This window comes from Candida metapsilosis, assembly GCF_017655625.1.
Source record: "Candida metapsilosis strain BP57 chromosome Unknown scaffold3, whole genome shotgun sequence".
Taxonomy (NCBI): domain Eukaryota; kingdom Fungi; phylum Ascomycota; class Pichiomycetes; order Serinales; family Debaryomycetaceae; genus Lodderomyces; species Lodderomyces metapsilosis.
The window spans coordinates 1,017,435-1,039,038 of record NW_027138161.1 but is presented as its reverse complement, the minus strand read 5'-3'; the positions used below and the strand labels follow the sequence as shown (position 1 = coordinate 1,039,038).

Here is a 21,604-nt window from a genome sequence, read left to right as displayed (position 1 = left end):
CTAATGAGCAAATCTAAAATCTAACCTCTTATTTCCATCATCTGTTGTGGTTCGAATATACTCAGCTCTTTCGTCTTCTGTCATTTGGTCCCAAATCTTTGCCTTTGATTTGTTTCTCCACACATAGTAAAACTTTGTCAACAAAAGTAATGGAATCGTGGCTAAAGTGATAAACCACAACTGCAACAACCCGCGTCTATACAATGGTTTATCATCTTCACGAAACACATTCTGAGCAATAATTGATCCCATTTGCACAGCCATATTATACATCGCCGAACAGATGGATCTTGTGCGAACTGAGTTTGAGTTTCGTGACACCCATGAGACGAGAATTGCATGGATATATGGAATGGCGTAATAGATTGTGTTTAAAGCAAAGCTTTCCCATACCTTGATTCCACTTCCTGACCAGAACCTGACAACTCCTAGTGTGATGGCACCATAGACCGGAGCTATCAATGATACGTAAGCTCTATCGTTTAGCCTCTCCGACAACCAAGTAATCCCAAGAAGGTTGCAAATGTATAAAACATAAGCAGGGATGGTCAACAAATTTGTATCAAAAGTATTAAATCCAAGTTGTCGTGTGATTAACGTAAAGTATGAGCCAAAAGTGAAGTGACCAATATAAGCCATTATTCCAATTGCATACAACGGCCACAAATCGTAATCAGAAAGACAAACCCACAACATCTTCAACGAAATTGCTTGTCTGTTATGCATTGTACCCTTAGTTGGATCATCACGGAGAATACGATTCACAACAATCTTCTCTTCACGTTCGGTAAACCAACCTTTTGGGTGCATCCAGTTCTTTGTTTGCACAGCTGATGGAACCATCATGTAAAAGGAAGCAAGACCAATTAACAAGGTGAATAGCCCTTCCCAGAGGAAGAGATGTGCCCATCCGGGCCAGCCAAAAACTCCCCTCAACCGTAAGATACCAAAAGCAGCAAGGGCAATACAAATTTGAGTAATTGTCAATGTGGACCAGAACCAAGAGAGTCTAATTGGCAACTCTTTACTGGTGAAAAAGTAAGATAACCATAAAACAAGGTCAGCAATAAATCCTCCTTCAATAGCACCAATCAAGCCACGCGTGATGTAAAACGACGCTTTTCCACTGAGTGCAGCTTGACTCATTGCAACGATACTCCATGCACATATTTGAATAGGGATAAAAATATCCGGTCCAAGTCGTTTTGAAATCATCTGTGATGGAATTTCAGCAAGCAAAAAGGCAACATAAAAGATCGTGTTTCCTGCGTTGTAATCATTTGTTGTTAACCCCAAATCTTGTAAAAAGTTATCAGTAACAGCTTGATGAAGGTTTGTTCTGTCAATCTGCAAAGCAACAAACATGATACAGGCAGCAAGAGCAACTCTCACATTCAACTTGGACACCACCTTCTTTTCTTCCTTCTCAGTCCATTCAAAGTCAGGATCAAAGTGCGTGCGACATTCGTAACTTGTTTTATCATACAACTCTCTGTAATACTGAGCAATGGCTGGGTCAACGAATGGGTTTGACGTAGTGGTGCGGACCGACTCAGCAATGATTGAAAACTGCTCCTCCTTTGTAGTGTCAACTTCTGACACTAAAGTTCCGTCACCAGGAACCTTTTCCTCAACAGGCAGTGATGTAATGCCTTGTTTAATCTCGTCACTTTTTGATCTCATTGTGATACTGTTGTATTTGTTGTAGCCACGTTCATTTCAGAGACATTCGATGACAATTTATAGTACTTACTGTGGGTCAGTAGCATCGAGTGAAGTCAAAGGGTATTCGTGGAAATTACTCTCGCCAAGAGTTTGCAATTGTGGAACCCAAATTCGTCAGCAGCTGTAGAAATTAAAGGAATAACTGCAAATAGCAGTTTAGCACGTAAGAGCATCAATGCGCACTGAAATGGAAAGGTGCGACATATTATCAACCAGTGTTTAATGGTAGTTCAGCATACGTTGCCGAAGAGTACTTCGTAGAGCCTGATTTGTCGACAATCATCAGCCATAGTCCCATCGGTGTCAAACGCCTTAATCGCACCATTTTGGACCTCTGATCATGTGACAACCAAGAAGCAGCGTTATAATATATTCCAATATTTGCAATGAAAAGATAAGCTTTTTCTTGAATAATAAAGTGAACGCCAAGAAGTCACCTCAAAGCCACAGTTGTGGCTACACGGCCTAACTCTCCTCTCTTTAGTATTTGGAGACGTGATTCTGTTAAGTGGAATGTGAATGCCACGGGGTTTTATGAAAGCATGTCCAAATAATCAATTAATCTGTTGATGGTTTTTCAGGTTTTACTTTGTTGATATTTAGAAATTTACGTTTTGTGTCAATTCACTATACGAGAGCTAACTAAGTCTCATAGAGAACCACACTTTGTCGTATTTGTTTTCGACCGCAGAACGCTTCTTTTGGTTTCTATAAGGTGATTTATCTGAGGGATAGTGAACTCGATTCATGGCGAGTATCCGTTATTAAGTAATCATGAGTCATTTCATCACCGCATCCACTGACAATTAATAAATAAATAAAGAACCACATGTGGTTAACAAAACGAAGGGTCTCTTATTCAAAAGATGTCCTATAATAGTAATGATAGGTAAGAGTTGTACAAACCTAATATTCTGGTAAGTGTGCTTTTATCATATGAAGAATGACCTGACTACGAGCAGGAGAAAACACACAATTGGGTTTTTCTTGGGAATAAAAGAGTCAACTAATACTTTATATTTACCATTTGGCTCCATGGGGACCATTTTCAAGGTATATACAGCAGGAGACCTTAATCGTGCACCTTCAAGATATTTAAGCTGTCATGTGGGAGTCACAATAGTATAAAGATTTCTTATTGTCTCAGCCTCGCTGCATATTATGGAGAACAAAAAAAAGATGTGACACAAATGACATCATAGGTAAATGCAGGTACTTTAATAGTGTTGGAAAACCATACTTACAATTAGGTTATCAATACAAGCTATACAGCAATACTTGTGAGTCAACTTCTTGAATAGAACAGTAGCATACGCCGCACATTGCTATGAAACTGTACCTGAAATTGTTATAAAGTTTGTATGTGTAGAAAGATGTAACTGAAATTCAGAGCAAACACCGACTTGCTTGCTGTTAACACAAAAAAACAAAAACCAACTGAAGAGACCAAAAGAACCACATTCAAACCAAAACAAAAAAAGAATTACTCGTTTAGCACCACTTTTCTTCTAAAATTAACAAGCCATGATCATTCCAAAAGAAGAAACACACGTTGATATTCTCAAAAGAATCTACTACAATAACTACAACAACTACAACAGTGGTTGGCACCGTTGGAGATGGTTATTATGGCTTTTAGTATTGGTACCTGTTTTATTCATGTTGATTATGTTTTGCTTAAGGAGAAGGAGATCAAAGGGTAGTGTATACTACCCACCACAACAGCTGAACCAGCAATACTACCAAAACCAGCAACCACAACAAGGATACATCCCTCCTGAACAACCACAAACTTCACAAGCTGGTGGGTATGACAATTATGGTAATTATGGTAATCAAGGTTATTCTAGCTATGGTCCAACCGCAGGAGGAGCTGGTGCCGGTGGTCAGCAAGGATATTATTCGAGAGAGCAGGAGTACGATGTTGGTGGAGATTATTCTCGACCTGAAGGACCACCTCCTGCACATACTAAATCATGAGCTTAAGTTAACTCACTTTATATAGCTAATTCAATTTGATATCCCGTTTTGCAATTGTTGTTGATTCCATTTATTACTCTAATGTTACACACTTAGTTTACCACTAATATCTAAGGCCGCATCTAGTAATTCATCAGCAGTTGGCCTCTCAGAAGCATTCACTTTTAAACATTTTTTAATCATCCCAATCAATTCTTTACTATACCCATTATTACCTTTTGGTATTTGATATCTTCCCAGACCAATAGCAACATGTAAATTGGCACCTTGCTCAATCTCCAATTTCTCAAATGGTGAATACCCAAAGCAACAACTGTACAACAAGCAACCTAAAGACCAAATATCCGTCGATTCAGTAATTTGTGATCCAGTAGCAACATCCAACAACTCTGGTGCTCTATATGGCAACGTACAATGCTCTTGAGCAAAGCTTGTCAACGCTAGGGCCTGCTGTCTAGTTTTTATATTGTATCTCGCTCTTGAACATGAGCCTAAATCCACCAATACTGGTAATCCTTCTGCTGATATCATCACATTAGCTGGTTTGATATCATGATGTGCATAGGGCACCAACTCGTTCATTTCAGTAGCTTCCGTTGCAGTTGAAACTGGCTCTACATCTTCTTCATCTTGTAATAAAGCTTCCTCTTCATCACCGTCATCTAATCTGTTTCTAGCAACTTGTTTATAATTATGCATGATTTTCAACCCACGGCAAACACCTATGAAAATTTTCAAAATCTCCACTTCTTCCATCTTGGTCCCATTGAGAACATTTTCTACTAGGATATCTTGTAAAGATCTAGTAAAATATGGTAGGAGGATATATACGTACCTTACTCCATTATTGTTAACAATTGATTCATCAATCGATTGCATGATATAAGGTGTGTTTGAGAACCTATGGTAGTTCTTAATCTCTCGCATCGCATTCTTGTACGTCTCATCCTGTGTTCCATAAGGGCAGTTGATCTGTTTCAAGGCATAAGGTGCTTGTGAAGACAGGTGGACAAGGTAAACATAGGAATATCCTCCTTCACCGAGAAGTTTTATTATTTTGTAGCTAGCATTGTTGAATTTTATTGTGGGACTTGAGGGAAGGCAGGGAAGACATGTCCCAAAGATGGATGATAAAAGGTCCATGGTCGTGGTTTCTGACGGCCAGATGATTTGAATATGGTGAATGTTTCTGCCAGTCTGTTTACAATCGGGCGAGTCAATTCTTTGGGTAGCGTTTTTCAAGAGCGCAACGTGTTTACAGATGCCACCATTTCAAAGCTATGCTACCCTCTAGTTTAAAAAACGTCATCGATTTATACACAAGCTATACTACCCTACAATGACATCCTTCAATGGTCAGGAAAGTTGTATCAATCGACGCACACATGAGTTTACGTCGCACAAACTGGTATCTTGTACTTGTTCCTGAATCTGTTTGACTTTATCACTCGGTAGGATATCAAAGTTTGGGCTCTTTGTAGATTTACTAGGATGATTGAAGTCATCCACATCAACATCATTAATATGCAAGTTGGAACAGTTTTCGATAATTATGGGGTTCCCCTTTTCCCTGTTATTCACAATCACTATAGAGTCTCTAATCTGGTGTAGTCTCACTTGATGACACGAGAGGACAAATATACAGTTGATTGCATCATGTATGAATATAGGACCAGCCGAATGTAAGTGGCATATACAATCCTGTCCATTTTGTAAATTCATCGATTGCGATTCAAGTGAAACAAAGCTATTTGAGAACTCAACAATGTAAATATGGTCTGAATTCAATTTGAAATCTTGATCAATCACAGATATTGATTTGGAGTTTAGGTTGGAAAACACTTTCGAATCATGTTGGGGTGCACTAATGTGAGATGGAAGTTGTGGCTCTCCCACAAATTCAAACCTCACTTTACTAAGTTGATTCTGTTTGGATTGGATGAGTTTAAGTATATAATTGACATTTTCGCTCTCCAATTTCTTTGAATAACTTGTTTCTGACGCTTGTGAATTGATGAGGTTTTGGAATTCATTTTGGATCTGTTCTAATTGATTGAGGGAGGTGCTTGTGATAATTTCGAATCGTAGATCTTGGAATGTTAGTAGCGTAGCAGATGAGTACTATGTAATGGACGTACTGTTGATTGTTGATCTATCCATTGGATGCCACTTCACTGTATTTGGTGGTGCTAGGTGTATTATGTAATCGTAATTATCACCAGCAATCAAAACTCTCATCCGGAAATAAAACAAAAACTAATTCCATATCTCCTCTATATCCTTCAGCAAAGTGTACTGCCCATCCACATGTTCTCTTCATCAAAGCCTAAGTTCGCTCTAGAACTCACCATCAATGAACTCACGAATGTCCCCCAAATCAACGGGGCTTGCTATATTGAGGTATCAATCCGTGATTCAAAACAAAAACATTTGCACAAGCACTCCAATGGACCAACAAAAGATACTTCATCAACAAACTTATCATCAAATGGGAACTCTTCACCAACAAACCCAGCACGCTCTTTCCTAAGTAAGCTTGATTCAAAAGCAGGTAAAACTGTCAACAAAGAAGTGTCTCAAGCTAAAAGCTCTTCAGGGCATGTTTCAACAACAACATCATTGAAGAAATTGCATAATTTCAAGTGTAATTTCAACTACAAACTTACATGTAATTTGAAATTTAGTGTGAAAAGTAAAAAGAGTCGGTTGATTGGCAACAAGTATTTGTCACTTAAAGTATATTATGTTCATGATGATAGACATGGAGGAGATGAGAAAATAATCATCCCATTGGGTCGATTAGATGTCAATTTAGCTGAGTATTTAAACTTTGAAGATCCAGTTAATTTAAAGTATTTGCTTGATGATTCAAAAGTCAATTCAATCTTAAATTTAACCATTGGACTTACTGAATTGCCCGAAAACTTTGATTTCCATACTCAATTACAAATTCAGGATAACAACAGTAGTGTTGCGTCATCATCAACTGCATTGAGAGATGGGCTTCATCAAACAAAAAAGCGCAGCACTACATTTAATGTGCCACAATTTGAACGGAAGAATGTGTTTAATGGAATAAGCAATATTTTTAATGAGGGAAGTAGTGACGATAATCAAGGATCACCAAAACAAGCACCATCATCACCAACTACACCACAATCTGAAACTAATGAGAGGGTACAATTGCCTCCTCCTCCGCAGCAGCAGCAGCCCGCTGGCTCACGTAACCATCGTGCTATGTTTAACCAAGGAAGCTCAGCTGAACTGTCGGCATCTTCAAACATATCACTAGATGGGAAACAAATCGATGACATCAAAAACATGAACAATCAAGATTTGATCAAACTAGTGGCACAATCATCAGACGTATCCCTGGTAATGTCATCCCAACTGCCAAACCTGAATGGACACAACGGTAATGCTGCCCTAGGACAAAATGGCAACTTTGTCTCTGGAATCAATCGTCACATTGCAATGGACCCCATGATCAACTCCCTTTACATCAAGATTCTTGAAAGTAATTGGGACCCAGCATTGTACCCACTTTTGGACTATTCACCTAATCAATGTATTGATGATATTTTCGACAATCCAGATAATCCATATGGGTGTAATTTGAAATTGAAGGAATTTTACGACACTCAAATTGAAAAAGATGAAAAGAATAGCAGTGGGTATAGGAATTTGAATGGGTTGATTAATGAAGATCGGTATAGATCTGATTTGCGAAGTTGGACCTTGCCTGATTTGAAGTAACAGGAGGAGAAGATTAAGAGGGAGAGGAGAATAAGAAAGAGATTATTGTTTTAAATAGAACTATCTGAAGCTGGAGCTGAACTTGATCGTTGAGTTTTCGTCACTTTCCGACCCAGTTTGTTCCTGATATCAATGAATTTCTGCTTGAGTTGGAAGTCGGAGCTTTTCAAAAGATCAATCATTCCATATGACTTGTTGCTGTGACTCAGATCTTCCTTGTCATTGTTGGTATGATTCGCGCAAATCGTGGTGAATATCTTATTTGGATGTTGTTCAAGTGATGTCCGTCTTGTATTTCCAGATGTTACCTCCAATGTATTGGAAATAGACCTTGATGGATGTGATTCAAGAAAGGGGTGTGGCTGTTGTTGTTGCAGCTTTGTCTTGTCGCGAGGAACAATGAAACCCAGACCTTGTGGAGGTAATCTAATTTTAGAAATCGTTTGTTGTTGCTTCCATCGACAAAGGTAATCATTGAATGCGTCGTACTTTTCATTTTCGTTGTCAAATTTAATATTGCTGTCTACCCAAGGTCCATTCTCATCCAGTTGAGCAACCACCCTCTCGTCACTGACGTAAAAGGAATCTTCTTTTTGCATATACTCAATATCTTTCAATGGTGAGGAAATGTATGGGATATGTCGACAATACAGACAGTTTCTAAACGCATCAAGGTTTAAATTACATTGTTTGGAAAAGCAGTTGAATCGACGCATATCATTATACCCCTTGAATAATCCTCGTGATATTGGTCTCGTTGGAAGAACTTTGTTTTTCAAATTTGAGGTGCTCGATTTCGTACGGTGTCTTTGTCGTTCACGTCTATGGTAGAGATGCAGCTCGCGGTCATTGTGATCGTGGTGGTGAAAATCGTCATAGTGGTGGTGGTGGTGGTGATGATGCTCGTCATGGTTTCGGTCGTGATGTTGTTTCAGTGATGGGTTTTTTTGCCATTCACATGCTTCGTCATTTGAGAATATTCTGAGTGCTCTAGCAGTTGACTCAAGTGGTGGTAGATCCATAATTGTGAACTTGGGTTCTAGTTGAGTTGCTGGTGGTTCCAAAGTGGACATTGTTGGTGGTGTTGCTGTACAGTGGGTGAATGTATGAGACATATTTGCAATGTAACCTTGCTAGAGAGGAAGAAGGTGGTGGCTACAGAGGGTAAAAGTTTTATGTGATTTTTTGAAATTTCTTTGGTATGGAAAATGTATATTTTATGTATTTAAGAGGCTTTTGCACAAAAGAAGTGAATTTCTATTTAACAGAATGTAGATTTCGTACTCCTGCTCTATGTGAGTTGGTTTATGCAGCAGACTACATAATTCAGATAGTTTCCAAGTGTTATGTATCAGATCTGTTTCAGTCAACGTGCAATTCGGCTTAGTACTCTAGTACCACCAAAAAAAAAAAATAAAATAAAAAAAATCAATAAAAATTGGTTGTTGTTAGTTGACTCAGTTTCGACGGTTGCTATTTGGTCTATTTCCACCTTGTTGTCCTCTGTTTCTACCACCATCTCGGTTACCCCTGGAGCCAGAACCATTACCATTATTATTACTATTATTGTTATTGTTATTTCTTCCACCTTCTCGGTTAAAGTCTCTATTATCTCTTCCATCACCACCATTTCCTCTTCTCTTCACAAACCTACCTCTATTATCACCACCACCATAATGGCCACCATGGCTATGACTACGGTTATGATAATTCAGTTGCTGCTGTTGCTGTTGATGATACAATTGTTGTTGCTCTTTAACCCTATCCATAGTTTCATCAGGTATACGTAAATACTTAATATGCATACCCTTGATGTAAATCTCTGGCAATTGTAAGAATTCATCACCGGTGGAGTTGGTTTGAATTACATTGTGTAGTGTTAGATTCATCCAGGAGTCACAGTTGGTGAGGTTCCCGTTGTACGTTTCTCCAGTTTTTAATTCAACGAGGATGGGTTGGTTTTTTGCTGATGTTAAGAGGTACAATGGAAGCATCTTCTTATCGACAAATGGTTGTTTGGCTTTTTTTGAAGTTGAATTGGTTTTTTAAGTTTGATTTCTGCTTTATGTTGAAGAGAATTTTTTTTTTGTCTCTCTCTTTTGTTCTTTTGTCTCTTTTGTTATTGTCAATGTCGTTAAATTGTTTCTTCTTCCTTTAATGTCGTAAACTTGTATAACACGACACAAGTTTACATTTTAAAAATCTGAATATAATCTGGGGCAAATGAAAGAATATCATTCTATATTTTACATGGACATATACATCATTTGAACAACAATAACTACAACTTGGTTGGCAACTTCAGAAGCATTACTCTCTGTAATCAACAGTTTTCGAATCTCAAATTATTCACAGATATATACATAAACACTTACGTGAGTCAACACTGATTCCCATAGCCGATATCGCTTTACTCAAAAATTAGTACAACAACATACACAGTAAATGCCGATACAACAACACTTGCAATATCAATTATCACTACGTGATCTACCTGACGAAGTTCTAACACAAATATATGATTGTTTACCATTGTCTACTGTCAAACACCTACGTCTATATCATGATTTGGCTAGACGAATGCAATATCAAATCTATCGTAATGGTGAGTACTCAGTCCTAATAGATGACGAAGAGACTGATATTGCAAGTTTAGATGAGAAAAAGGAAGAGAAAACAGAAGAAGGCCACAGGATTAGTCAAATTCAAACCAACACGCAAACAATAAAACATGTTGCAAGATTTCATCACTATCGAGTCAATATTTCCCTAACTGATTTTAAAACACTGATTGATAACTTGAAGAAATATCAGTCCACAATTGATGAAATTTTCAATAGAACTACAGCGATTACTATTAAGCTAGTTGTCATTTTACATTATTCTTTGAATAGATTTAATGACGTTAAAGATTGTTTGAGTAATATTGACTTTATTAGCAAGTTGTTTAATCCTAATGGTATCAATGTCTGTTCTGTTGATTTGCAATTGAATAAGAAGCTGTGAGGGAGGGAGGGAAGGTGTATTTTAGAAGGAGGTTTGTAATTTCGTTTATAGATTGTGTATAGTTCTCTTTCTACAGGAATCGGTTAGAAGTACTCTTCAGTGTGATGTGTTCTATCTACTAGAATTGTGGTATAGAGTGTAGGTTTATACTCTTTGATGATTTGTATAAAGTTTTGAATTTTTGCACCCAAAAGCCAATTACGTCATTCGTGCAATTCCTAAATAATCTAATAAATAAGCTACAAGAAAAAAGACAAAGGGAGGAATGTTAATACTTCTTCTTTGACAAGGTTATAGGAAATGAAAGTCACGGTCCTAAAATGAGTAATCTAGTTGCAAAACATGTGTTGTATTTTTACTCCTGAATGAAGTGAAGGGGTTATAAAACACATAATTAGACCCATTACAGATACATTTGAGCATGTAATCACCTGGGAAAATTTTAGTAGATACGATATCTGCTATGACGTAATTCGTCATCATATTCTTTATGTAGTAGTTGGTTATAATAATTTATTATATACATTGACTGCCGTGTACTTCCCATACGCGCTTGTTGTGTATTAATTATACGACAGAAAGAAAAGATACCGAGTCACCCGTTTTAACAAAAGCATTGCAAGAGGATCAAAGAGTTGGTATCTTTTAAAAGTAGTATACCACTCTTATTATAGTATCTATTTATCTAGAATAGTATATTAGTGATGGTTGGTTTTTGAATATTATTATTATAATTACATACAAATCTCATATACAGTGTGATGATAATAATTATAATTTTTTCTTGTTCTTTAATATAAGACCACTTTTCTATAATAATAACAACATCAACACTTGTAACAACAACAGACTTAGACTTAGATCTAGATACAGAGATTCATATTCTACTGACATCCAACAGGACTACCACAATGTTTCACAACAATTGCATAACAGGTATACTTATATTACTACTGCTATTGTCACTGGTACGACCGGTCCTACTGGAACTGCTGCTAAAAACACCAAAGGACCCACAAAGAAACACTCCCATTCCTGTTCATATACCAGATACAAACAAACGAGATTCACATGGTGGAAGCGATATAACACCATTTACAATATCACGACCTACTCCAAGACCACCAACAGCTGGAGTATCTACAAGTGAATCACTGCTGCTGTCATCAGGATCCAATCTGACAACTACTAGCTCTACTTCTAGATCTACTACTAGTACTGTCTCATCGTCCTACTCAACTGAAAACCAAACAGACAAGGAAGTGTTTAAATTGGTGTTTACTGTTGGATCTGATGATTCTTACTATAATGCACAATTTCAATTTGGTGCTAACCTGCAACAACTGAACAACACCGATAAGAGAAAGTCACAGCAAATTGGGCTTCGCTTGGATATAATTCAGCCTGAAGTATGGGTAATGAATGGTGAAAATTATAAGCAATGTTCAGAAATTCAACTGTCACAGAGGAGTATATTGAGTCAATATCTGAAGACCATGAAGAGTGGGTCTACTATACCTTCATCGGTTACTGAAATACCTGTATTTACAACAAATTGTGCCAGACGAGGGGTATACACAGCCTCATCGCAAGATAAAATGCCAGAACCACTGGGTGTAGGTGATTCTTCAATTAAAAATGGCGATGATTACATTATCCCATATATGAATCAAGTTCAAGCTAGTGGTGAATTTGTCACTGATGATTTTAACTTTAATTTAACTTCGGGATACAATTTCCAAATGTCAAATTTCACCTTTGTCAATGTGAATAATACAAACATGTTTGTTGGTGGATTAGGTCTAGCAAGTTATCCCAAGGGTAATGGCTTCCTATCACGATTAGTGCAGCAAGATATCATCAAATCGCAAAGTTATTCCCTTTGGTTTAGTAACTTCACCAATCCTGAAACTGCTACAGACTCAAACGTTTCATATGATGCTTTGGCCCAATTGATTCCTGGGGTGGTTAATAAAAAATATTACATTGGTGACCTATATTCAATTGATATGCTTCCTCATTCAGGTGTACGTTACAACTACACTCAAGATTCAGCTAATGCCGATTTAGCAAATTTAATCTTACCCATTATCAATTTGGATAATATCAAAGTTGAAAATATTGACACAGGACAAAGTTTATCAATAAAATCAAATGAAGATGAACCGTTACCGGTATTGTTGGATTCACGAATATTGTATTCATATTTACCAATTAATGTGATCATCAACCTAGCTATTCAAACTAATGCATACTATAGCTCAGAAGCTAACCGATGGTTGGTTGAATGTGATGTCCTAGCGTCAAATGGGAATGCAACAATTGATTTTGTTATTGGTGAAGTAACGGTACAGATCCCCTTGAGTGAGTTTCTTGTTGATGCTGTATATCAGGGGTATAATTTAGAATTTGAAAATGGGAACAAGGCGTGTTTCTTAACGGTGTTGAGAACTGACGCTGCTGGGTTTAATTCTTTGGGGTTGCCATTTTTAAAACATATTTATCTTGTTGTTGATAATGATGGGAAACAGGTGGCTTTAGCTAATAGGAATAAGTTCCTACATGTTGATGAATCAGAATTACTTCATCTAGATGATGACAAGCTTCCACCATTTAATTTCTCATCAATGCCACCACCAGCAGCAACATCCGCAACATCAGCAGCAGCATCATCATCGACATCATCATCAGGATCAAGAAACGTTTCTTCATCCATAGCTTACATTGAGTCAGGAACAATTCCATTTGCTACGCCAATGACATATGCCAATATAGGAAACCTAACTACCGCCACTAGTGGAATCACATTATCATATTCAGAAGTCACGCCCGATGCATCAGACGGCCAGGGGCAAACTATTCCATTAGACATTCCAGCTAGATTAAGTGGTGCATTAATCAAATCCGGCTCTATTTTCGTTACTGGTGTCAATACGGGTAATGTTAGTGCATCTTCGTCAGAGTTGCGGTTTAGTCAAACCTCAACAAAGTCAAAAGGTGATGCACCGGTTGTGCGTATTGGGGGATTTCATAAAAATTGCTTAAGTGTATGGGTAAGTTTGGTTTGTGTATTGTTTGGTTTGGGTTTGATTATGATGTGAGTAGAGAGCTGGTTGTAGAAAAGTACATGTATAATAGATGCGAAAGAGCAGATGCTTTTACGCTACAGAGGGGAATTACATGACCTCTACTTTGATGTTCAAAGGTTTAGTGTCGTCTATTTCTATGTTGTGACAATTGTATTCGTACCTTAAAAATAAAAAGCTTAAATCGTATACTCGTCTATTCGTTCCTCTTGAATCAGTTTCTTGTTATTCAATAACTTTACCTGTAGATTATAAGTAATCAGTAGTCTATCATTACTTCATTGTGGGTTCTTGCTGTTTTCATTGCTCGTTGGTTCCTCTACCTTACTTTCCGTCATCTTCCTTCCCAATTAGGAAATTAAGAAACAAACAGAAACAAAATTTCAACATTTTCAGCAAAATTGAAAGACTTTGCCGACACTTTGAACACACACACGGAGTGACAGCAACTCAAATCGAAAAACCAAGACACAACAACAGCAGCCACTGCATCACCACTGTATCTCACTAACTGAGTAACCTATTCAAATTAAAATCTCCTGCATCTCAAACCTACTGTTGCTTTACGATCAATGTCTAAAAACAAGGATCCCAACTCGCTCATAAACATCCAACATGACTACATCTACTCGAAGATCAAAACTGCCCAAGAAAGAGTCCCCAAAGGAATCTATAACTTGGTTATCGATAAAAAAGTAGAACCCATACTATATAAATCATTCACCAAGGAACAATTGTTGCGAATAGTGGCTTCTGTGGAACTAATTGATTCAGAACGAAGGAAAAACACATACATGACAGCAATATACATGGTTGAACCAACAATCTACAATATGAAATGTATAATGGCTGATATCAAGACGAAAAGATACAAAAATGGAGCTACTTTATTTGCATATCAAGATGTTGGTATTGATGAAAAAGCTAATAAATTTTTCCATAACGTGTTTTCATCTGATCCTGGTGTTGAGTCGTATTTCCAGTACTTTGGTTTAATCAATTTTGAATATAATGCAATGGAAACGAGAGTTTTTTTAGTCGATGACAAGACGCCTAATTCCATGCCTATTTACTACAACAAGAATGTGTTTGACTATGTCATGCCTCAAATAAAGCAAGCGGCCAAGTGTTTGCTAAACGTCATGATTTCAATGGAAGAATACCCTTTTATTCGATTTTATCGACCTGTGGATGGAAATTATGATGCTAAACGATTACCTGAAATATTAGCTAATGAAGTTCAAATACAGATGGATGAATATTGTCGTACTAATCAAAACTATCCTAGTCCCGAAGTATCAGCCAAGACTAGATCCATATTGTTGATTACTGATCGTACGGTTGACTTGTTTGCGCCGTTATTGCATGAGTTTACTTATCAAGCCATGGCAATGGATATAGTGCAAGATTTGGAAAGAGAAGGGGTGTTTAGATACCAAAGTGAAAATGAGCGAGGGGAAATGAACGACGTTGAAGCAACTTTAGATGATGAAAATGATGAAGATTGGATAAATTTACGACATTTGCATATTATTGAAAGTTCAGAATTGATTGTCAACAAAATTACAGAATTGGTCAAGAATAATCCATTAATGATTGATCGTTCGAAAGCAAATACTTCCTCAGATTTGATGTATATTGTTGCTCATTTGAAAGGATTTGATGAAGAGAGAAAACAGTTGACGTTACACAAGACTTTGATTGATAAGTGTCTTGATATTAATGCCCTGAGGAAATTGGCGGAATTTGCCGCTGATTTTGAACAAACTTGTTGTGCAGATGGGGTGAGTTTTGAAGGTGAACGGATGAAGCATTTGCATGATGATTTAATTGTATTGTTGGCAAGAGATGATTTACATATCAATGATAAGATCAGACTAATTTTAATCTACGCATACTACCGTGGTGGACTAATTAGAGCTGATTTTGAAAAATTGATCAAGTTTATTGGTGTTGATGATCGTCATATTACTGGATTAATGGAGAGATGTTTTAACAATGTTGATAAACTAGGGTTCCAGTTGTTCAAAACTGATGTCAAAGATAAACCATTTGGTAAGCAATATTTCCATACCATCAACAATGAAGGGACTTACAATACCAGTAGATACACCCCAGGAATCAAGACAATTATGCAAAATGTTGCCAAGTATTCGCTTGATCGGGACTGGTTTCCTTATTTCCGTGATATTCCATTGGACGATGAAGCGGTTGTGGATGAACCAAAGGGATCAGCATCAGCAGGAGCTAAAAAGCCTGACTTGTACTCGTCTGGTTCATTAAGAAACCCTAGAATTAAAGCAAGTTGGGCTTCACAAACGGGTACGTCATCATCAAACTTGTCGAAATATGCTGGTGGTGGCGGTAGCATGATTAGACCAAAACAACGTATATTTTGCTATGTTGCTGGGGGTATCACGTATAGTGAAATTCGATCAATCTACGAATTATCAAGTTCATTGAATAAGGAATTTTACATTGGTTCAGAGCTGATTTTAAGACCTAGAGATTTCCTTATAGGATTGCAGAATCTAAGTCTGAATAAGACTCTCGATGCATTGGACTTGAACATAGTTAAAGAGAAGGAGGCAAAAACTGACGAAATACCTACTTTCTTATATAACGATGGAACTGGGGGAATACCCCGACCAGTTAACAGGCAACAACAGTCATTTGCGCCAGGTGGCGGATCAGGTTTTCCACCACCACAGCAGCAACAACAACAACAACAACAACAACAACAACAACAACAACAACAACAACAACAGCCTCAATTTGGTCAAGCTTCCTCTTTCCAACAACAAGTTGAACAGCAACAGCAAATGTACGCAAAAGCACATGGTATCAACCAGGGCTCGGGGTCATACGCTAATGGTGCAAGTGGTGCTGGAAGTAGTGGTCATTATAAAAAGAGAGCTACGAATTCGGGTACTCCTGAAGTGACTCCTCCACCTAGTGGATCAGCCGAAGGGTCTGGCTCTTCTGGCAAGCGTTCAAGGTTTAAAAAATTGTTCAAATAAGGGGAAGAGAGTATATTTATTTTCATAAGCTTGTATATAGCTGCATACTTGGATTACATTCGTTACCTTTAGAAGAGATTGATGTGTAGTCTGCTTACTAAGACAAGACACAAAGTATCTAAATTTCTTTCTTTTTTTTTTTCTCTCTCTCTCTCTTCACAACGGCGCTTAAATTTCATGATATAAAAAAATAAATGGAGGCCAATGCCTATTGTTCTTCTCCAGTTATAGAACAGAGCATATTACTGGAATACTGTTTCTTTGCTTTACAAATGGAGCATCAGATTGATTACTCAACAAGTTGGAATCCTTTCAATCGATGGGATTTGCTTGCTGAGATTAATGTGTTAGCTGTGGCGAATGCCAATGCCAATGACAATTCCTCCAATGAAGCATTCACAACCGCGTCTTCATCCATATCTCAATGGAGGATATTCAGCTGCTCAACGAAACATGAGTCTTGGGGTCCGTTATCTGATAAATACAACGATTTCACGCCTTGCTTTTTGCAAGGTATACTATTTGGCCTCGCCTCGGTACTCATGATTCTTGTTGGATCATACCAATTGGTGTATCTAAGGAACAAGAGAGTGAAAGTGGCAAATAGAGTCGATTGGAGCTTCTACGTCAAGCTATTACTCGTGGCTATTCAATTGGTGTTTCAAATTGCATTGGTTGTTGCATATCCATTGCATCAAGGTGGCGTAATTGAAACTTCGCTAGTGTTGAATATCATATCTACTGTTGTTGCATTGGGTATTCATTACTTAGAGCAGTTTAAGTCAACGATACCTAATGGAGTGCTTTTATTCTACTGGTTATTTCAAATAATTTTGAATCTAGGAAGAATTGTCAATTTGCAATTGCGTCATCAATTTGATCTGCATTTTGCCATCTTAGTTGTCTTAGTCACGATCAATTCATTTGCAATTTTGATCATTGAAACTGTGTTCCCCATGAAGCCAATCAATTATGCCCAAAGAGTTAAATCTGTATCCCCATACGATCGTGCCAATGTGTTTTCGAGAATTACATTTGATTGGATTGGTGGATTGATGAAACGTGGGTATATCCAGTTCCTAACTCAAAAGGATTTACCACCACTTCCTCAATCTTTGAAAGCTACAAATACAACGAATGAGTTTGACTATTATTGGAGTAAACAACCAGCTGGGAAGAAGTCGTTATTTTGGGCAATTTCAAAGGCTTTTGGTGGTCAATTTCTTCTTGGTGGTGTTTTCAAGGCAGCTCAGGATTGTTTAGCGTTTATTCAACCACAATTGTTGCGATTGTTGATTAAGTTCGTTAATGATTATTCGCAATCGGTGAAACATGGTGATCCATTACCTTTAACTAAAGGGTTATTGATTGCCGTGGCAATGTTTGTGGTTTCAATTGTCCAAACTGCTTGTTTACATCAATATTTCCAACGTGCTTTTGATTTCGGAATGAAGATCAAGAGTTCATTGACGTCAACAGTATACGACAAGTCACTAGTCTTATCAAATGAATCAAAGCAAGAATCATCAACTGGTGACATTGTAAACTTGATGTCGGTTGATGTGCAGAGGTTGCAAGATTTGCTGCAGAATTTGCAAATTGTATGGTCAGGTCCGTTCCAAATCATCATCTGTTTGTACTCATTACACGGTCTTATTGGAAACTCAATGTGGGCTGGTGTAGCAATTATGTTAATTATGATCCCTCTTAATGCCACTATTGCTAGAAAACAAAAGAAGTTGCAAAAATCACAAATGAAGTATAAGGATAAGAGATCAAGATTGATTAATGAGATTTTGAACAATATCAAGAGTTTGAAGTTGTATGGATGGGAAATTCCATACTTGGATAGATTAAACTACGTGCGTAATGATTTGGAATTGAGGAATTTGAAAAGAATGGGTATATTCATGGCAACGGCAAATTTCACTTGGAATTTGGCACCATTTTTAGTTAGTTGTTCTACATTTGGTGTGTTTGTTTTGACTCAAAAAAAGAGTTTATCTACAGACTTGGTGTTTCCAGCATTATCGTTGTTTAATCTCTTGTCGTTCCCATTGGCAGTTGTCCCCATGGTGATTACCAACATTGTGGAAGCGCAAGTTGCCGTTGGAAGGTTGACCAAATATTTGACTAGCTCAGAATTGCAAGATAATGCCGTGGTAAAGTTACCACCAGCTACTGAATTGGGTCAAGTTGCAGTGTCAATAAAGAATGGTACATTCTTGTGGTCCAAAGCTAAAGGTGAACAAAATTATAAAGTTGCATTATCGAACATCAACTTGCTGGCGAAAAAGGGACAATTGGATTGTATTGTTGGTAAAGTTGGTTCAGGAAAATCATCAATCATACAAGCCATGTTGGGTGATTTGTATAAATTGGATGGTGAAGTGGCATTACATGGGAAAGTAGCCTATGTTCCACAAGTTCCCTGGATCATGAATGGGACTGTCAAAGACAATATTCTTTTTGGGCATGTATACGATGCGGAATTCTATAATCAAGTGTTGAAAGCGTGTGCCTTGACTGTCGATTTAGCTATTTTACCTAAAGGTGACAGAACTGAAGTTGGGGAAAAGGGTATCTCGTTATCAGGCGGTCAAAAGGCAAGATTGTCCTTAGCTAGAGCCGTTTATGCTCGTGCTGATGTTTATTTATTGGATGATCCATTGAGTGCCGTTGACGAACATGTGGGTAGACATTTAGTTGATCATGTGTTGGGTCCACTGGGTCTTTTGAAAAGTAAATGTAAAGTGCTTGCTACTAATAACATCAAGGTCTTGAGTATTGCTGATCATTTGCATATGATTAGTGGTGGAAGATTGATTGAACAAGGTACATATGATGATATTATGAAACAGGAGAATTCGAAATTGAAGTTGTTGATTGAGGAGTTTGGTAAGAAGAAGGAGGACTCACCAACGCCGACTCCATCGACTAAGAAAAGTGATAAAAGTGAAGACAATGGTAAGACCCCTGATGGTAATGAAGTTAAAGATGATATTAATTGGGAAGATTTGGATTCGGATTGCGATATGGATATTATCAGCTTGCGGCGTGCTTCTGAACAGCCTTTACTTGTTAATGATGAAGAACAACAAGTTGAAGTGCAAGAGCAAGAGGAAGAGGAAGAAGATGAGGATACCAAAGCTAGAAAAGAGCACATTGAACAAGGAAAAGTAAAGTGGGAAGTGTATACTGAATACGCCAAAGCTTGTGGTCCAGTTAATGTCATCATCTTTTTAGGATGTATTATCCTTTCCTACTTGGTGAATGTGAGTTCCACCTTCTGGTTAGAACATTGGTCGGAAATTAACACCAGATATGGATACAACCCTAATGTTCTCAAGTATCTTGGAATTTATTTCCTTTTGGGTATTGGATACTCCCTCAGTTCATTGATTCAGAATATTTCACTTTGGATCTTGTGTACTATTCAAGGGTCAAAGAAATTGCACAATGTGATGGCAGTTAGTGTCATGCGCGCACCAATGACGTTTTTCGAGACGACGCCAATTGGAAGAATCTTGAATCGGTTCTCCAACGATATTTACAAGATTGATGAAGTTATTGGAAGAGTGTTTAATATGTTTTTCAGCAACACTGTTCGAGTTTTCATTACCATTGTTGTGATTTCCTTTTCAACTTGGCAATTTGTGTTTTTGATCTTACCTTTGGGGGTGTTGTACATTTACTATCAACAGTATTATTTGCGTACATCAAGAGAATTGAGAAGATTGGATTCGGTTTCGAGATCGCCCATTTATGCCAATTTCCAAGAATCGTTGGTTGGTGTATCGACAATTCGTGCATATGGCAAAGAAGACAGGTTCAAGTTTTTAAATCAATATCGTGTTGATGAAAATATGAAGGCGTATAACCCAGCAATCAACGCTAATAGATGGTTAGCAGTGAGGTTGGAATTCTTAGGATCAGTGATTATTCTTGGAGCTGCTGGATTATCAATTCTTACATTATCTTCAGGACGTCTTACTGCGGGTTTAGTTGGTTTGTCAGTATCTTATGCTTTGCAGATTACCCAGTCGTTGAATTGGATTGTGAGAATGACAGTTGAAGTTGAGACTAACATTGTTGCAGTTGAGAGATGTTTGGAATATTCAAGATTGAAAAGTGAAGCACCAGAAATCATTCCTGATCATCGTCCACCTCAATCTTGGCCTCATGATGGTGAGATTAAATTTGAACATTATTCTACAAAGTATAGACCTGAATTGGATTTAGTATTGAAGGATATAAACATTGATATCAAGCCAAGGGAGAAGATTGGTATTGTTGGAAGAACAGGTGCTGGTAAATCATCAATTACTTTGGCCTTGTTTAGAATCATTGAAGCATTTGAAGGTGATATCAATATCGATGGAATTAAAACTGATACGATTGGATTATACGACTTGAGACACAAGTTGAGTATCATTCCTCAAGACTCACAAGTTTTTGAAGGTACGATTAGATCCAATCTTGATCCAAATGATGAGTATTCGGATGAGCAGATTTGGCATGCTTTACAATTATCCCATTTGAAAGAACATGTGGAGAAGATGTACGCAGAGAGAGACGTTGAAGAGGAGGAGTCTAACAACAATGCTGCTACCACTGACTCCCCACGCGATGTCGCTCATGAAGCTGAAAAAGATCGCGTTGAAACGCCGTTGGATGTCAAAATCACCGAAGGAGGAACCAACTTATCCATTGGCCAACGTCAATTGATGTGTCTTGGAAGAGTGTTGTTAAAGCTCAACTATTCAAACATTTTAGTTCTTGATGAAGCTACAGCGGCAGTTGATGTTGAAACTGATCAAATTTTACAACAAACTATCCGTACTGAATTCAAAGACAAGACGATTATTACCATTGCTCATCGATTGAATACGATTTTGGATTCGGATCGAATTTTGGTTTTGGAAAAGGGTCAAGTTGCTGAATTTGATAAGCCTCTGGAGTTGTTGAAGAATAAGGATTCGTTGTTTTATTCATTGTGTAAACAAGGTGGATTTATTGAAGATGAATAGA

General features: G+C 37.6%; 11 protein-coding genes across 11 annotated transcripts; 6 read left to right on the top strand and 5 right to left on the bottom strand. All coding sequences in view use genetic code 12, as the record gives it.

Annotated features, from left to right (window-relative positions):
• I9W82_003240 (uncharacterized protein) lies at positions 1-1,683 on the bottom strand (the record flags this gene model as incomplete). The annotated part of the gene is made up of 1 exon (XM_067692185.1): positions 1-1,683. One exon carries the CDS (start codon positions 1,681-1,683, stop codon positions 1-3), a length of 1,683 nt encoding a protein of 560 aa, XP_067548589.1.
• Positions 1,684-3,249: 1,566 nt separating this feature from the next.
• On the top strand, positions 3,250-3,705 carry I9W82_003239 (uncharacterized protein; the record flags this gene model as incomplete). The annotated part of the gene is made up of 1 exon (XM_067692183.1): positions 3,250-3,705. The coding sequence occupies one exon, from the start codon at positions 3,250-3,252 to the stop codon at positions 3,703-3,705; it is 456 nt and encodes a 151-aa protein (XP_067548588.1).
• An 84-nt stretch (positions 3,706-3,789) lies between these two features.
• Positions 3,790-4,584, bottom strand: I9W82_003238 (putative serine/threonine protein kinase; the record flags this gene model as incomplete). Its single annotated transcript, XM_067692182.1, has 1 exon — positions 3,790-4,584. One exon carries the CDS (start codon positions 4,582-4,584, stop codon positions 3,790-3,792), a length of 795 nt encoding a protein of 264 aa, XP_067548587.1.
• A 477-nt stretch (positions 4,585-5,061) lies between these two features.
• I9W82_003237 (uncharacterized protein) lies at positions 5,062-5,865 on the bottom strand (the record flags this gene model as incomplete). Its single annotated transcript, XM_067692181.1, has 2 exons — positions 5,062-5,750; positions 5,844-5,865. 2 exons carry the CDS (start codon positions 5,863-5,865, stop codon positions 5,062-5,064), a joined length of 711 nt encoding a protein of 236 aa, XP_067548586.1.
• Positions 5,866-6,012: 147 nt separating this feature from the next.
• Positions 6,013-7,461, top strand: I9W82_003236 (uncharacterized protein; the record flags this gene model as incomplete). The annotated part of the gene is made up of 1 exon (XM_067692180.1): positions 6,013-7,461. The coding sequence occupies one exon, from the start codon at positions 6,013-6,015 to the stop codon at positions 7,459-7,461; it is 1,449 nt and encodes a 482-aa protein (XP_067548585.1).
• A 50-nt stretch (positions 7,462-7,511) lies between these two features.
• On the bottom strand, positions 7,512-8,576 carry I9W82_003235 (uncharacterized protein; the record flags this gene model as incomplete). Its single annotated transcript, XM_067692179.1, has 1 exon — positions 7,512-8,576. One exon carries the CDS (start codon positions 8,574-8,576, stop codon positions 7,512-7,514), a length of 1,065 nt encoding a protein of 354 aa, XP_067548584.1.
• A 342-nt stretch (positions 8,577-8,918) lies between these two features.
• Positions 8,919-9,350, bottom strand: I9W82_003234 (U6 snRNA complex subunit; the record flags this gene model as incomplete). Its single annotated transcript, XM_067692178.1, has 1 exon — positions 8,919-9,350. The coding sequence occupies one exon, from the start codon at positions 9,348-9,350 to the stop codon at positions 8,919-8,921; it is 432 nt and encodes a 143-aa protein (XP_067548583.1).
• Positions 9,351-9,906: 556 nt separating this feature from the next.
• Positions 9,907-10,467, top strand: I9W82_003233 (uncharacterized protein; the record flags this gene model as incomplete). Its single annotated transcript, XM_067692177.1, has 1 exon — positions 9,907-10,467. One exon carries the CDS (start codon positions 9,907-9,909, stop codon positions 10,465-10,467), a length of 561 nt encoding a protein of 186 aa, XP_067548582.1.
• Positions 10,468-11,378: 911 nt separating this feature from the next.
• YPS7 (putative aspartic endopeptidase) lies at positions 11,379-13,568 on the top strand (the record flags this gene model as incomplete). Its single annotated transcript, XM_067692176.1, has 1 exon — positions 11,379-13,568. The coding sequence occupies one exon, from the start codon at positions 11,379-11,381 to the stop codon at positions 13,566-13,568; it is 2,190 nt and encodes a 729-aa protein (XP_067548581.1).
• A 557-nt stretch (positions 13,569-14,125) lies between these two features.
• SEC1 (Sec1p) lies at positions 14,126-16,573 on the top strand (the record flags this gene model as incomplete). The annotated part of the gene is made up of 1 exon (XM_067692175.1): positions 14,126-16,573. One exon carries the CDS (start codon positions 14,126-14,128, stop codon positions 16,571-16,573), a length of 2,448 nt encoding a protein of 815 aa, XP_067548580.1.
• A 272-nt stretch (positions 16,574-16,845) lies between these two features.
• On the top strand, positions 16,846-21,603 carry YCF1 (ATP-binding cassette glutathione S-conjugate transporter; the record flags this gene model as incomplete). Its single annotated transcript, XM_067692174.1, has 1 exon — positions 16,846-21,603. One exon carries the CDS (start codon positions 16,846-16,848, stop codon positions 21,601-21,603), a length of 4,758 nt encoding a protein of 1,585 aa, XP_067548579.1.
• Position 21,604: the final 1 nt, after the last annotated feature.